This window comes from Giraffa tippelskirchi, chromosome 10 (assembly GCF_054371585.1).
Source record: "Giraffa tippelskirchi isolate mGirTip1 chromosome 10, T2T-mGirTip1v1.2.pri, whole genome shotgun sequence".
NCBI lineage: Eukaryota > Metazoa > Chordata > Mammalia > Artiodactyla > Giraffidae > Giraffa > Giraffa tippelskirchi.
The window spans coordinates 66827041-66841546 of record NC_137284.1 but is presented as its reverse complement, the minus strand read 5'-3'; the positions used below and the strand labels follow the sequence as shown (position 1 = coordinate 66841546).

The 14506-nt window shown below is 38.5% G+C and overlaps 1 protein-coding gene across 3 annotated transcripts in view; it reads left to right on the top strand.

Moving 5' to 3' along the window:
• The window catches only part of THSD7A (thrombospondin type 1 domain containing 7A), a 461702-nt gene that overhangs the window by 393055 nt on the left and 54141 nt on the right, over nucleotides 1–14506 (top strand). For all 3 annotated transcript variants that reach the window (XM_081535379.1, XM_081535377.1, XM_081535378.1), the window contains exons 12-13: nucleotides 1522–1716; nucleotides 3438–3701. In XM_081535379.1, the coding sequence (XP_081391505.1) occupies nucleotides 1522–1716; nucleotides 3438–3701 (459 nt within the window). The remainder of the gene's footprint in view (nucleotides 1–1521; nucleotides 1717–3437; nucleotides 3702–14506) is intronic.

Here is a 14506-nt window from a genome sequence, read left to right as displayed (position 1 = left end):
GGTCTAAGTGTTTCTTCTGCTTCCTCAATAAAAAATGAATTATTTCTAAAACCAATAGGGGGGAAATGGCTGCGGGAGGAAAGAGGACTTAAGCATCACTTGCTCTTTTTCTTTAAGACATTTTACCTTAAAGCAATTTTACGTCTATGTTCAATAGTTAATAAAACAATGACTTGGTTTCAAAAATTTAGTCAAACAATATCTTGGGAAAACTAAAATATATAAACCAAAATTATTTGACCCTTTTTTGAGACTCCATATGTAATTATTGGAAATGTCAACTACAATGTGATAGATTAAGATTGCTAAAAGTTTTCTTATTTTTTTTAATTGAAAGATAATTGCTTTACACTGTTGTGTTGGTTTCTGCCGTACACCAGCATGAATCAGCCATAAGTATACATATGTTCCCTCTCTCTTGAACCTCCTTCCCCTCTCCAACCCCATCCCACCCCTCTAGGTTGCCACAGAGCACCAGGCTGAGCTGCCTGTGTTATACAGCAACTTCCCATTAACTATCTGTTTTATATATGGTAATACATATATTTCAGTGCTACTCTCTCAATTCGTCTCACCCTTGTCTTCACTTTAAACTCATGGTTGTTATTTGTGCATGTGAAGAACTTGTACACAGAGGGAAGTAGGGAGGCACTTTGACATTGCCCTCTCCTGTTAATCATTAATCACTCCAAAGCCATTACAACAAGCTTTCAATGTAATTTTAAAAAGAAACATGCTTCTTTGATGCAAATGGAGCTCTGTGACAAGTTTCCTAAGCATTCTCCCCCACCCAAACCTTCCAAAGAGTTGACTGCCACTAAGACCCTTCTATGGGCTTCCCAGGTGGCACAGTGGTAAAGAATCTGCCTGCCAGTGCAGGAGACATGGGTTGGATCCCTGGATCGGGAAGATCCCCTGGAGTAGGAAATGGCAACCCATTCCAGTATTCTTGCCTGGAAATTTCCATGGGCAGCAGAGCCTGTCTGTTTTCTCTTTTAAATAATTCATTTCTAAATATAACCCACATATGACTTAATATATTTGAAAGTGAAAGTATTAGTTGCTCAATTATGTCCGACTCTTTGCAGTCCCATAGACTGTAACCTGCCAAGTTCCTCTGTCCTTGAAATTCTCCAGGCAAGAATCCTGGAATGGATGCCCTTCTCCAGGAGATCTTCCAAACCTAAGGATTGAACCCAGGTCTCCCGCATTGCAGGCAGATTCTTTACCATCTGAATTACCAGGGAAGCCCTAAAATCCTTAATAGCGTCTAATAAAAACTGCTGTGTGCATGTGTTTGCTTCTTTTGTGTCTGACGGATATCTGTTATTTTAAAAATGCTATAGGATCAATTTAATGACCACTGTGATTACTAGAAACACTCCTACCAGACTTCTGCTGCAAATAAAAAATCAAAAGAGGATTTCTCCAACTAAGTAAAACAATGTTAGGTTAATTCCTGATTAAGGGTAATTATAGACATTCAAATTCATGATAAATAGCCCTTTGCTTTTCCTTTAGCCATTACTTGTCGAAAGCAAGATGGAGGACAGGCTGGCATCCATGAATGCCTCCGGTATGCAGGCCCCGTGCCAGCCCTCACCCAAGCCTGCCAGATGCCTTGCCAAGACGACTGTCAGTTCACCAGCTGGTCCAGGTTTTCTTCATGCAATGGAGACTGCGGCGCAGTTAGGACCAGAAAGCGCACTATTGTTGGTAAGAATAATTGGGATGCCAAAGCCAACACTTGCCAAGGCTGAAAAACATAATAAAAAGTCAGAACAAGGTAATTCTGACAATGTATTTGGAAAATGCACGGATATGCCTTATTCTTGCTGTCCTAACACTTAATATGGCAGTGGATTCAGAGCTGTATTTTAACAGAAGGTGGCCTTGGCAGATTCATTATGTACTTTTAGTAGAAAAAGTAGCCTTGAAAATTGAACTCTGTCTGCCTAAACGATCTGTGCTAGATTACTCTTTGCTTTAAACATGTACCTTTGTTGAATTACCAATAGACTGTGAGGTGCTTAGAAAAAAAATTTTTTAGGAACACAAGGAGAGGTTGCAACTTGACTTTCTTAAGTCGTCCTTCTTGTCACAACCTCAGGTTATCCTTCATTATCTAGAAGAGAAATACGACATTAATTCTATATCTGAAAGCTTTATTTTAAAAGGTAGTCACAGTGGCAAAAAGTGTAATGAGCAGAAACAGGAGCCATCATGCTGAACTAAACTCTGATGCATTCAAAAATAGTCAGTGGCCAAAGAAACCTAAAAATATTCATGCTAGTATTCCGAATTTGAAGTGGTAAAATGGACCAGCTGTCATAATGAAGACTATTGAAAACTGTATGCTGTTGCTGCTAAGTCGCTTCAGTCGTGTCTGACTCTGTGCGACCCCATAGACGGCAGCCCACCAGGCTCCGCCATCCCTGGGATTCTCCAGGCAAGAACACTGGAGTGGGTTGCCATTTCCTTCTCCAGTGCATGAATGGGAAAACTGAAAGTGAAGTCGCTCAGTTGTGTCCAACTCTTAGCGACCCCATGGACTGAAGCCTACCAGGCTCCTCCGTCCATGGGATTTTCCAGGCAAGAGTACTGGAGTGGGGTACCATTGCCTTAAGGCAGCTTATAAAAGTTAAATATATATGTAAGACATACGTAACTGGTTATGTGCAATATAATTAATATATATATGACATAAATATATGTAATCTAATTAAAATAATGATTTTATTCAGGCACATATTACTATTATACTCGTTTTTTTATCTTACAAGGGAATTTGTTTAGATTTATATGCAAGCTATTTCTAATATTTTTATTTGATATTAAGCATTTTCATTTTTAATATCATTATTCCCTACATTAATCACCGAGTATGTCAAAATGATTGTTCTTCAGAACTATTGAAAGATGTGAAATCACAATCAGAAAAATAAATGCGAAACTCTCATTTTCTGAACTATAACCCCTTATATAACTATACCATCTATTTGGACTTAACAGAAAGTTAGTTAACTGTGTGGGCCTGTGCAGTAACTGTCTCTCTCTTCATGTCATATTTTTGCACAGATTATAAAGGAGATATTTATGCAGTTTCCTCAGACTCCCCAGTCAGTGAAAGCTCGTGATCATTTAAGAGGATTTTAATTTTTTTGAGGAGTGTAAAATTCAGCACAACAGTTACTGCCTTATTCAAAATGAGCTATTTTTAATTGAGAAGAAAAAAGAAAATTTTCACCATGCAAAGCACCCAGTACTAACAAAAACCTACATAAAAAGCACTGCAGAGGGAGAAAGTAGCATTTATTTATAGGCTACAGTTGAATACAGTTAAAAATGAAGAAAGGAAGGTAGGAAAGGAGAAAAAAAAAAAACTTCAGGATGCTTGGTATTAATAATGGTGTTTTCCAACTTAATTTTCTCCACAGGAAAAAGTAAGAAGAAGGAAAAATGTAAAAATTCTCATCTGTACCCCCTGATTGAGACGCAGTATTGTCCCTGTGACAAGTATAACGCACAGCCTGTGGGAAACTGGTCCGACTGCATTTTGCCAGAGGGGAAAGCGGAAGTGTTGCTGGGAGTGAAGGTCCAAGGAGATATCAAGGAATGTGGTCAAGGATATCGCTACCAGGCGATGGCATGCTATGACCAGAATGGCAGGCTCGTGGAGACGTCCAGGTGCAACAGCCACGGTAGTCCAGTTTTTCCTCACTGTTGTACATTTGTTGTCTTTGGGGTTGAAACGCACGTGTTTCAGGATGGAGGGAAACGAAAGTTTACCGAAGTGAGTTCTACGTTGAACATCAGGGCACCACCACACTGTGTGTCTATCATTTGTATATAACAGGACCCTCAGTGGCACTTGTCTCATTATCCGGAAGTTGGCAACCAAGTCCCAAAGTTGGTGACAGGGAAGCCTGGCTGTGCAGTGCTTAGTTGTTCAGTCGTGTCCAACTCTTTGTGACCATATGGACTGCAGCCCGCCAGGTTCCTCTGTCCACGAGATTCTCTGGGCAAGAATACTGGGGTGGGTTGCCATGCCCTCCTCCAAGGGATCTTGTCAACCCAGGGATTGTACCCAGGTCTCCCACATTGCAGGCAAATTCTTTACTGACTGAGCCACCAGGGAAGCCTTACATATAGGCAAAATGGTGCCAGAGACCTCCTCTGGGGCTGATGCAGAGTCTGCTGAGTAGGCTTGACAATCCTCAGCAAGTCTGTGTACAGAGAGTGGGGAGGAGTAGAGAAGATGTGAATATAATTTGAGAATAAAGTTTGGAACTAGACAGACTTTTAAGAACTGAACTGGCAAGATTTGTGATGTGCCTAAGGTACATTCAGTGGCAGAGGAGAAGAATGAAAGCCATAATTCGTGAAAACTCAAGCATCTCTTGTTTATTCATCATTAAGTTGAGACTGGCCCAAACAAACAAAACCAGAAAAAGGTACATAGAGTTAGGAAACTTTTGTTTTCTAAAGAAACAAAAAGTATATCAAAAAAAGAAGCTAAGATACTGTGTTAATCATTTGCCAAAAGTTTGTAAAGAGTGGTTTTGACCAAAGTATTTAGTGAACTCTTTGCTTCTATGTCATAATATATCAGCTTTAAGCAATATTTCTCCATTCTTTTAATGTATCTGTCATTTTATTATGGAATGAGATCAGTTTCCTATGGGTCAGCCTGAATCACAGATGTCACTTGAGGATGTCACGAATGTCACAAAATATTTTTTGTACCAATATTTGCAAACATTGGACAGTGATCTTCCTCCTTTCATGGAGATGAATTAAACTACTAGGAGAGAGGTACATGGTAGTTACCCACCAACCTTGCTGAAATAACTTCTGCTATCAGAACAGAACTCCTCCAGTTTTATTATATAGTTCAGAAGACAACATGAACTAATAGGATCATCTCACATATATAAACCATTATGGGGTATTGTGGTGACACACTTATGGAATTTCTTAAATCTGTCACCAAAATGAAGTTTCCAAAAACCCTGACTTTTTTTTTTTTACCTTATCTCATAATTACTGTTATATTTAAGTCTAGTGATAGGAGCCCCCATTATAAGACTCCATTATGTTAATGCTCTGAATATAAGAATTTTGCAGGTTAGTATATGTGGATTTCTAAATTTAAGATTATTCAATACATTTAGAACAATATTAAGTTTAGTATGCCTTGAATAACTTCTGTAAGAGTAATTGCTTTTTTATTCTCTGTATCAAATAACATTTTTGTTGTTCAGTCGCTAAGTCAGTGTATCCAACTCTGCGACCCCATCAACTGCAGCACACCAGGCTTCTTTCTCCTCTACTATCTCCCGGACTTTGCTCAAGTCCATTGAGTCAGTGATGCTATCTAACCATCTCACCCTGAGCCACCCACTTCTCTTTTAGCCTTCAATCTTTCCCAGTATCATGATCTTTTCCAAAGGATCGGCCCTTTGCATCACATGGACAAAGTATTGGATCTTCAGCATTAGTCCTTCCAGTGAATATTCAGGACTGATTTCCTTTAGGATTGACTGGTTTGATCTGCTTGTTGTCCAAGCGACTTGCAAGACTCTTCTCTGGCACCACTGTTCAAAAGCATCAATTCTTCGGCACTCAGCCTTCTCTATGGTCCAACTCTAATAGCCACACATGACTACTAGAAAAACCATAGCTTTGACTATACAGATCTTTGTTGGCAAAGTGATGTCTCTGCTTTTGAATATGCTGTCATAGCTTTCCTTCCAAAGAGCATGTGTCTTTTCATATCATGGCTGCAATCACTGTCTGCAGTGATTTTGGAGCCCAAGAAAATAAAATCTATCACTGCTTCCACATTTTCCCCTTCTATTTGCCATAGAGTGATGGGACCAGATGCCATGATGTTAGTTTTTTGAATGTTGAGTTTCCAAGCCAGCTTTTTCTCTCTCCTCTTTTCACCCTCATCAAGAGGCTCTTTAGTTCCTTTTCACTTTCTACCATTAGAGTGGTATCATCTGCATATCTGAGATTGTTGATATTTCTCCTGGCAATCTTGATTCCAGCTTGTGCTTCATCCAGCCTGGCATTTTGCGTGATGTACTCTGAGTATATGTTAAATAACATAGATGCTATAAATAGCAGGAAAAATGTAAATGCACTTCCCATTCTGAGGTGATATGATGATAATGTAGAAGATCCATAGTTAGTCATTAAAACATAAAACTGAAGATCACTTTAAAAATGTTTCTCCTGACTTGTAGCATGTAAGTCTTTGCTCAGATTTTAAATTGTTACTCATAGTGAATCACCAAGATAATCATTTGTTTTTAATATAGCCTGTAAACTTTCAGAATGACTCTCATCTATTCTCTCTTTTACCCTGATCTGCTAATTAGATGCATGAGCACTTCAGTCAACCACTTAACAGTCAATCTTATTTTTAGAAAAAAAAAAGAAAAAAAATTTAAAAATATCTTGTGACTCTCATGAGAATGTTTCAGTTCAGTTCAATCGCTCAGTTGTGTACGACTCTTTGTGACCCCATGGACTGCAGCACACAAGTCTTCCCTGTCCATCACCAACTCCCGGAGCTTGCTCAAACTCATGTTCATGGAGTCAGTGATGCCATCCAACTATCTCATCCTTTGTTGTCCCCTTCTCCTCCTGCCTTCAGTCTTTTCCATCATCAGGATCTTTTCCAGTGAGTCAGCTCTTCACATCAGGTGGCCAAAGTATTGGAGTTTCAGCTTCAGCATCAGTCCTTCCAAGGAATATTCAGGACTGATTTTCTTTAGGATTGACTGCTTTGACCTCCTTGCAGTCCAAGGGACTCTTAAGAGTCTTCTCCACAAAAATGTTTGATCTCTTGAAAAAAATACAACTACAGAAAAAACTGAAATTGACCAAAAGCAGTAGACTTCCTGCCTTAGCACTGTTGATTCAAAGCATGAAGCACTCAGTACTATATTTTAAAAGAAAAGCACATCTAGGAAAAAGGTGGGTCCCTGGAAGAACTGAACTTCATGGAAATTGTGAAAGGATTGAAGATCTTCAAGTGAACTCTTCCAATTTAGTTCTTTGTGTCTATCCAGCATCACTCCTTTCTCAGTAAATCTGATCTATGATGCATGTCCAGTGGGATATTTTAGTGTTTACTAACAGTTTTACTCAAAGTCTAAGGAAATTGACTCTCTGTTGCCTGATTTCTTTGGAATTACTGCTGATGTTCTGTCAATCCAGATAGTGGAATGCTATCACTTTGGTACTCTATCTTAGGCGTTCTCTAAATTGCAGTTTCTACTACCCCTGCCTTTGCTCAGCCAAATCAGCTTTCCAGATGTATGGTGGAAATGGGGTTTTAAAGTGGCTTTCAAGAAAAGTCTCTTACAGCTTTCAGTTTAAACATAAAATTGATCCCCATGTGTGTGTAGTGCAAAGACATTAATCCCCTGTCCTGTTCAATAGTGGCCTTATGGCATTTCTATTTAATCTGTGTTATCCATCTGTGGATCATATTATCAGTTATTATACTGATAAAACAGTTTGACTGTCATCAGTTTAAGAATATTATTTTAGGTCATTCCCCATGTGGTTACCGTTTTTTTTCAAGCATCTGTAACTCAAGGCACAATTCTGTCTGGAATTTCTCATAGTGATAGACTATGTACTGAAAAGCAATACCAATATTCCAAAAATCAGATCTTATAGTATACCTGGGAGCCAAATAAATGTTCACCGCTCGTGATACATGGTATTAAATATAGTTCCCACACAAATGTTAATATATGAATAGATTTTTGGCTATTATCTCTCCTAACCTCATAATACAAACTGCGTATATTTACTTTTGCTATGAAATCTTGGACAGTGTCACTATTGGCAACAGACTGTAAATCACTCAAAAACCAAATTACACATTTTCTCCTCACTGCCAGAATCCTCTAAGATCTTGATTGTTGTTGTTGTTCATCGCTAACTCGTGTCCAACTCTTTGCCCCCATGGACTGCAGCACACCAGGCTTCCCTGTCCTTCACTATCTCCCAGTGTTGGTGCAAACTCATGTCCATTGATTCAGTGATGCCATCCAACCATTTCATTCTCTGTTGCCTCCTTTTCTTCCTGCCCTCAATCTTTCCCAGCATCAGGGTCTGTTCCAAAGAACTTGATTGGTTTGCTGGAAATTGATTGCCTATGCACATAGTACTAGGTACTTCTCCAGTTAATCACTCTTAAAATTTCACAGAACAAGAGGTAGAATTTTCAGAATTATGATATCATTTAACCTCGATATTTTAAAGAATCATAGAGGTAACCTAGCTTATGCAAGGTACATGTATACAAGATTTTTGTTGAAATGTGACAGATTTTATTATGCTGTCCTTCAACCCCACCCAGATGTCCCAAAACCCCTTTTTCTGCTCAACATTTTGTATTTCAAAAGGGTGTATCACTCTATAACATGCCATGTAATTTATTTATTATATTTTTATCTATGTTGTATCTCCTGTACAAAAACGTGGATTGATGAAGTTATCTTAGACTACTCTATTCACTCATGTATCCCAAGCACTAGAAGAGTAGGTGTTCAGTATTTGTAGAATGAATGAATGAGTGAAGAGTTGGAGAGAATTTTTGCAGCTGTGTTTGATCCACAATCAGGCTTGGACACTTTTTTCAGTGTCCTTCCCTCTGTCTCACAGTTCTGGGATATAATCAAACAGATCACTGAGAACAACTAAGATTTTTGGAATAAAACATATGCATGCCACAAACTTTCTATATGCTATTCATCAAGTATGTGTGCTTCTCTCTGCCTACTAAATTGTAGGTAGGTTCAGAATTGCCTGGTTTGTACAACACCAGATTTGGACAACAGCTTATCTCTTGGTTTATATTAGTAACTGTGACAACTTGCTTTTTCCCGGCCTATATTTATAACTTTAATTGGGAATATTGAATTTTTATTTAATTCTCTTTGCGTCCACTCAACTTCCCTTGAGAAAACAAGGAATAACATTTTTATTAGATTTATCTCAAAACAGCACTTTCAAGATGAATGGGATAAATTGTAAAAGTGCCAGATGCTCAAGTCTTGAGCTCTTTGAATTATGTAATTTCTTCCAGACACTTCTCTTTACTCTCAGCGCATTTGTCTTTGCTGTTCCTCACATCTAGTTTAAGCCATAATGCACTGTCAACAGATAGTCTAACGTTGAACTCATTTTTATTTGTGATGTTTTATCATCTGTTAATGTCAAATAAGCAGAAAAGCCTATCTCATAGGACTGTTTTTCTTGAGCCCACGCTGTTATATATGCATAGGTCTCCTATCACCTAAAAGTAATTTTATATATTGTTGTTGATACTTATCAAGTACTTACCAACTTGGACAGACTCTGAGGAAACTTGAGAATCAGCTTTTAGGTTAAGCTGCGTGTGTGTCCGACTCTTTACGACCCCATGGACTGTAGCCTACCAGGCTCCACTGTCCATGGTTAAATTACTTGTTATCAAATGTTTTCCTAAAGTTCCAAAAGCAAATATTTCAGGCTCTGCAGGCCAAAAGGTATCTGTAACCACTACCCAATTCTGCAGTTATAGCATGAAAGCAGCCAGAGACAATATGTGAGTGAATTGCAGTCATGTTCCAATAAAACTTTATTTACAAAAATAGGCTGTCAGCCTAGGTTATCATTTGCCAACTGGGATTTGAACCCTTCTTACTCAGACCAGCGGCACAGACATTCCAGAAAAGCCACTGGAAATTCAGCCGCATTGCAGAGCTGCTGAGTCAGAATCTGCATTCTGACAAGATGGGGGGAGGTGGGGGTGTGCAGAGGGTATCAAAATAATCAACACCTAATGGAGAAGGAAATGGCAACCCACTCCAGTATTCTTGCCTGGAGAATCCCGGGGACGGGGGAGCCTGGTGGGCTGCCATCTATGGGGTCACACAGGGTCGGACACGACTGAAGCGACTTAGCAGCAGTAGCAGCAGCAATGGGTGATAGTTCACTTGCTTACCAGTTGTGGGGAAGAGCATAGACATTAGGAAGTTTTTAAAATTTGTAAATATGGGTCTTTATAAAGTGAATGCCTGTTTAGGTATGATTTTGAAAACAGAATGAGTTCTGTAGGATCTTCTGTGAAAGGATATTGGCAAGTTAACGAGTGCCCTGAGGATGAGGAGAGTCTTTTTCAGCTCAGGTAGGGAAATACGAGAGAGCTCTGTGTTTATTTACCACTCTATTCATAAACAGGGGACGGTATTGTATTCAAGTGTTGTGTGTGCTTTTGACTTTGTGCACTCAGTGTTCACAATCCAGTGTCTAAATTCTAGGACCTTGTACTGCCTTTTGACCGTCATGCTGGCATCAGATAGCTGTACTACTTGTTCCAGGTCACATAACACTCTTTTAATTATTTCAGTCCTTCTTTTAACTACTGTCGCTATTGAATTTTCAGCATAGTTTGTCTAATGCCTCAGTAGTATAAGATTAATTTCCCTTTAACAGTAATTCTCAAATATAATGATTTATATTGATTCTTTCATGCTTTCTCTCCTTGCCTAGCATGTTTATGAATGGTATTACAGAGAACCTTCTGGACAGTAATGAATGGCTTAAGGAGTTAGTTTTGGAAGCATCAGTGGGGTTCAAAGTATGTCCATTAAAATTTGATATTTTGCAAAACCCTTTCTGGCACCCACAGTCATTCTTACAAGTTGCTTCATAGGGGGTTTGTACTGCAGTACTACTTATTTTAATAAAAAGAAAGCTCTGCAAACTTTACAAGTGAAACAAAAGCTTTTTAGTAAGATATTTTCATTTTATAATGATAGCTTACCCTTATGGCATCATTTAACATTATTGAATAATAACCTAAATGATCTACATCTTTATTTCACCAGTTTCCTGCAGTTATGATGTGGGTGATTTGAAAACAGGTATCATGTTTGAACGATTGTCCCTCAGTGTAAGGAACTGTAAATGTTGGAGGCTGCCTTATCAGTCAGAAACTCGCTTATACATTCCACCAAGTATGGGGTTTCTTTCCTATTAGGATTTATGGGAACAAAAAAAAGACCATCAACAAAACTTAGAAAAGGAATGCATCCTACATATATTTCTTGTACAAGTGCCCAACTGAAATTTTTAAAATTCATAGAGTACTCAATTTACAAGTAAATTTTAGATCAAGAACATGTACTTTTAAGACATTGTGGAGCTCAGAGTACATCTGATAAAATTAATTATGGATATGAAGAAAGTAGATTCTGAAATAACCTACATGACCACTGAACCATAATATACCCAGAATGTTTTCCTTTTTGTAATGAAATTCTACAGAAGATGATATAAGTTTAACGTTAAAGGTTAATTAGAAACAAAATGGAGTGAGAAATTATTCCTTATTGTAGTAGATGCCTGTATTTGAGGAAGAGCATGTTTCATTAAGCCAGGAAAAAAGGCAATTTTTTAATTTTTAATTTTTTAAATCAGCTGAAATGGCGTGCTGATTTCTCTAAGAAACTTTTTCAGTTGGTAGTATTTTTTTAATGTCTTAATTCATTTTAGAATTTAAACCTTTCATTTGGTAACACAGATAAAGCTTTTACAGTCATCTTTCACAGTTGAGATCTTTTTCCCTTCAAATGTAAAAAGACAGGCAGAGTGAGAGACTTTTCCTGAGGTAGAAGATGCAAGTTTCAAGAACCAGGGAAATAAAGAAAGGGCTACTGTGGAGACGTGGGTACAAAAAGAAACCAGGTGCCTAAGGCGGAGCGAAATAAAGTCTGGACGCCAGCATTATTCTCTAACAGGCTCCCTGAGGGAGAACCATAGAGGCTGAGGGTGACTCTCCTCGGCAACTCTCCTGCAGCCACCATTCATGCTGTGTGAGATGGGGATACTTCCGGTGTCGTCACTTAGTTCTGTGTGCTCCACGTCACAGAGACCTCAACTTAACTAGTACTTACTTATAAGGTTTTAAACTGGGCTCCATGGAGCCCCTCAGGCCAGGCTGTCAAACATAGCCTCCAGGATATCCTGTCCACTTACTAGGCTTTCTACCTTTTTAGGAACAAAGTGTTTCACTGCTTAAAATGTAACTACCAGGGACAATTCATTATTTGCAACAGCAGCAGAGAAAAATCTATTTACCTTTGCCTTTATCAACAATATCTGCTATTATGTTTTATTCCACATCCTTTCTTTTGGGCTCTGACCCCTCCCCCTCCCCAATGCCTTAGAGGAGAGATAACACTGAGTGAGTGAGTGAAAGTCGCTCAGTCCTGTCCAACTCTTTGTGATGACTCCATAGTCTATGTAGCCCATGGAATTCTCCAGGCCAGAATACTGGAGTGGGTAGCCTTTTCCTTCTCCAGGGGATCTTCCCAGCCCGGGGATCGAACCCAGGTCACCCGCATTGCAGGCTGATTCTTTACCAGCTGAGCCACAAGGGAAGCCCTAAGATAACACTAACTTCAGTGAAATGACTGGGTGTGGTAATCTTGCTGATAACTATGATAATATGATAAAACCACAAAGTTGTTCATTACTCATGTTGTGTTATGTTGTTGTTGAGCTGGTTGTAGTTGTTTAGTCACTAGGTCTTCTCTGACTTTTTTGCTACCCCAGGGACTATAACCTTCCAGGCTCCTCTGTCTGTGGGATTTTCCAGGCAAGAATACTGGAGTGGGTTAACGGTTCCTCCTCCAGGGGATCTTCCCCACTCAGGAATGGAACCTGCGTCTCCTGCATTGCAGGCGGCTTCTTTACCGCTGAGCCAGCAGGGAAACCTATTGTATTATACGGTTTCATAATTCATAGAGATACTAACTGACCCTCATGTAGAATCCTGTTATATCAATGCCTTGCAAGTCCAAAGTAACTGTAATACCCGTTAGTTGAATATAGTCCAATACCCTTTAGTTGAGTGTGGTCTCATTTCAGGACTCCCACTATGGCTCAGTGGGTAAAGAACCCGTCTGCGATGCAGAAGACACAGGAAACTAAAGTTTGATCCCTGGTCTTTTTCTACTTCAAAGTATCATGAAAATGGTTATGTAGTGAGCAAGGCTTATACATAGGAATTTTTTTTTGTAAATGCATGAAGAATTAGACATAAACCATATCAATGGGCTCAAAAAGTAACCTGAGAGCACCCCAACATATCTGTGGGCATTTTAAAGTTAAATTTAAAAGGAAAATCTTCACTTCCATTTACTCTCCAGTGTTTAGCCATTTTTTCATAGTTACATTGAAAGCCAGTTTAGCCCTGACAGGATATTGTAGTTAATCTGCATAAACACAAAATGGTCGTTTAAAATAGTCATTAAAAAAATATTCAATAAGTTTATGTGCATAACAGTTTCCTCTCTCTTTGCCATAAGTCTAACCTTTACTTCTTTAAAACTTCAAAGTATAAACTAAGAAGAAATTTTCTTAAGTTTAGGGGTTTTGTTTTTCTTTGTTAGCTTCTGCATTTTTATCCTTATCTAGAAATGGACATAAAAAGGTCTAATTAAACATTAAACTCTGTACAGCTCAAAACATGAATCCAGTTTTAATGCGTTATAATTACAACCTATCAGAATGATCTGTTTCTCAGTGGTCCAGTGAGATGCTGTAGGAAAAAATTAAGAAGCATATAATGCAGCATCTGAGTCATTCTCCGAGAGATTCACAGTTCATATTAGCAAACAAACACCACACAAAAAAAGAAAGCCCAGGGTAAAAAGACCTGTTTAACCTAGTTTAATGCAACAAATTTCCAACTTGTTTGACCATGTAATTTATAAAAATCATGTTTAACACTTATTAGGATCTTCCCAACCCAGGAATCAAACCCAGGTCTCCCACATGGCAGGCAGATTCTTTACTGTCTGAGCCACCAGGGAAGCCAAGAATCCAACAGACTAATGTTTAAAGATCATCCTTTGGAAATACTTCATGTCATTGTGTGATTCTTATTGACTAAAAGAACAGTGCCCTGCCTTGGATCCAGTTAAAAATAAATCACTCTACTGTTTCAAAGTTAATTTATTTCCTCTTACTTCATAATCTGAACACTCTATCAAATATGTTTATATTGCTGACAAAGCCCTATTTCCAAAATGGGTTCTTAGAACTTTTTTCCAGTTTTTAATACAATATTAGTTAAAATTGTAAATGTTAGATTTAGGGAGGAAAAGTCCATAGATGCCTTCATGTATGTACTTATTCTCAAAGTTTTTTTTTTGGTTGAATAAGTAAATTTTGGATATGGGTTCTTGCATAAATAAGTTTATTTTCTTTTTAAATAAAATATACATCTGAAAGTAGAATTCATTTCTAACACTAACTACCTGGACTTGGGCTAAACTTCACAGGTTAAGGGTTCTGTCCTCTGCAAGACTGCTCTCACTTCAGACGTGAGCTGTGCATGTTTGGGGATCCCGGATGAGCCTCACTTCTGACCAACTGGCCACAGATTTCGGGGTTTCCACTACTCCCTCAGGTTCAGTAATTTGCT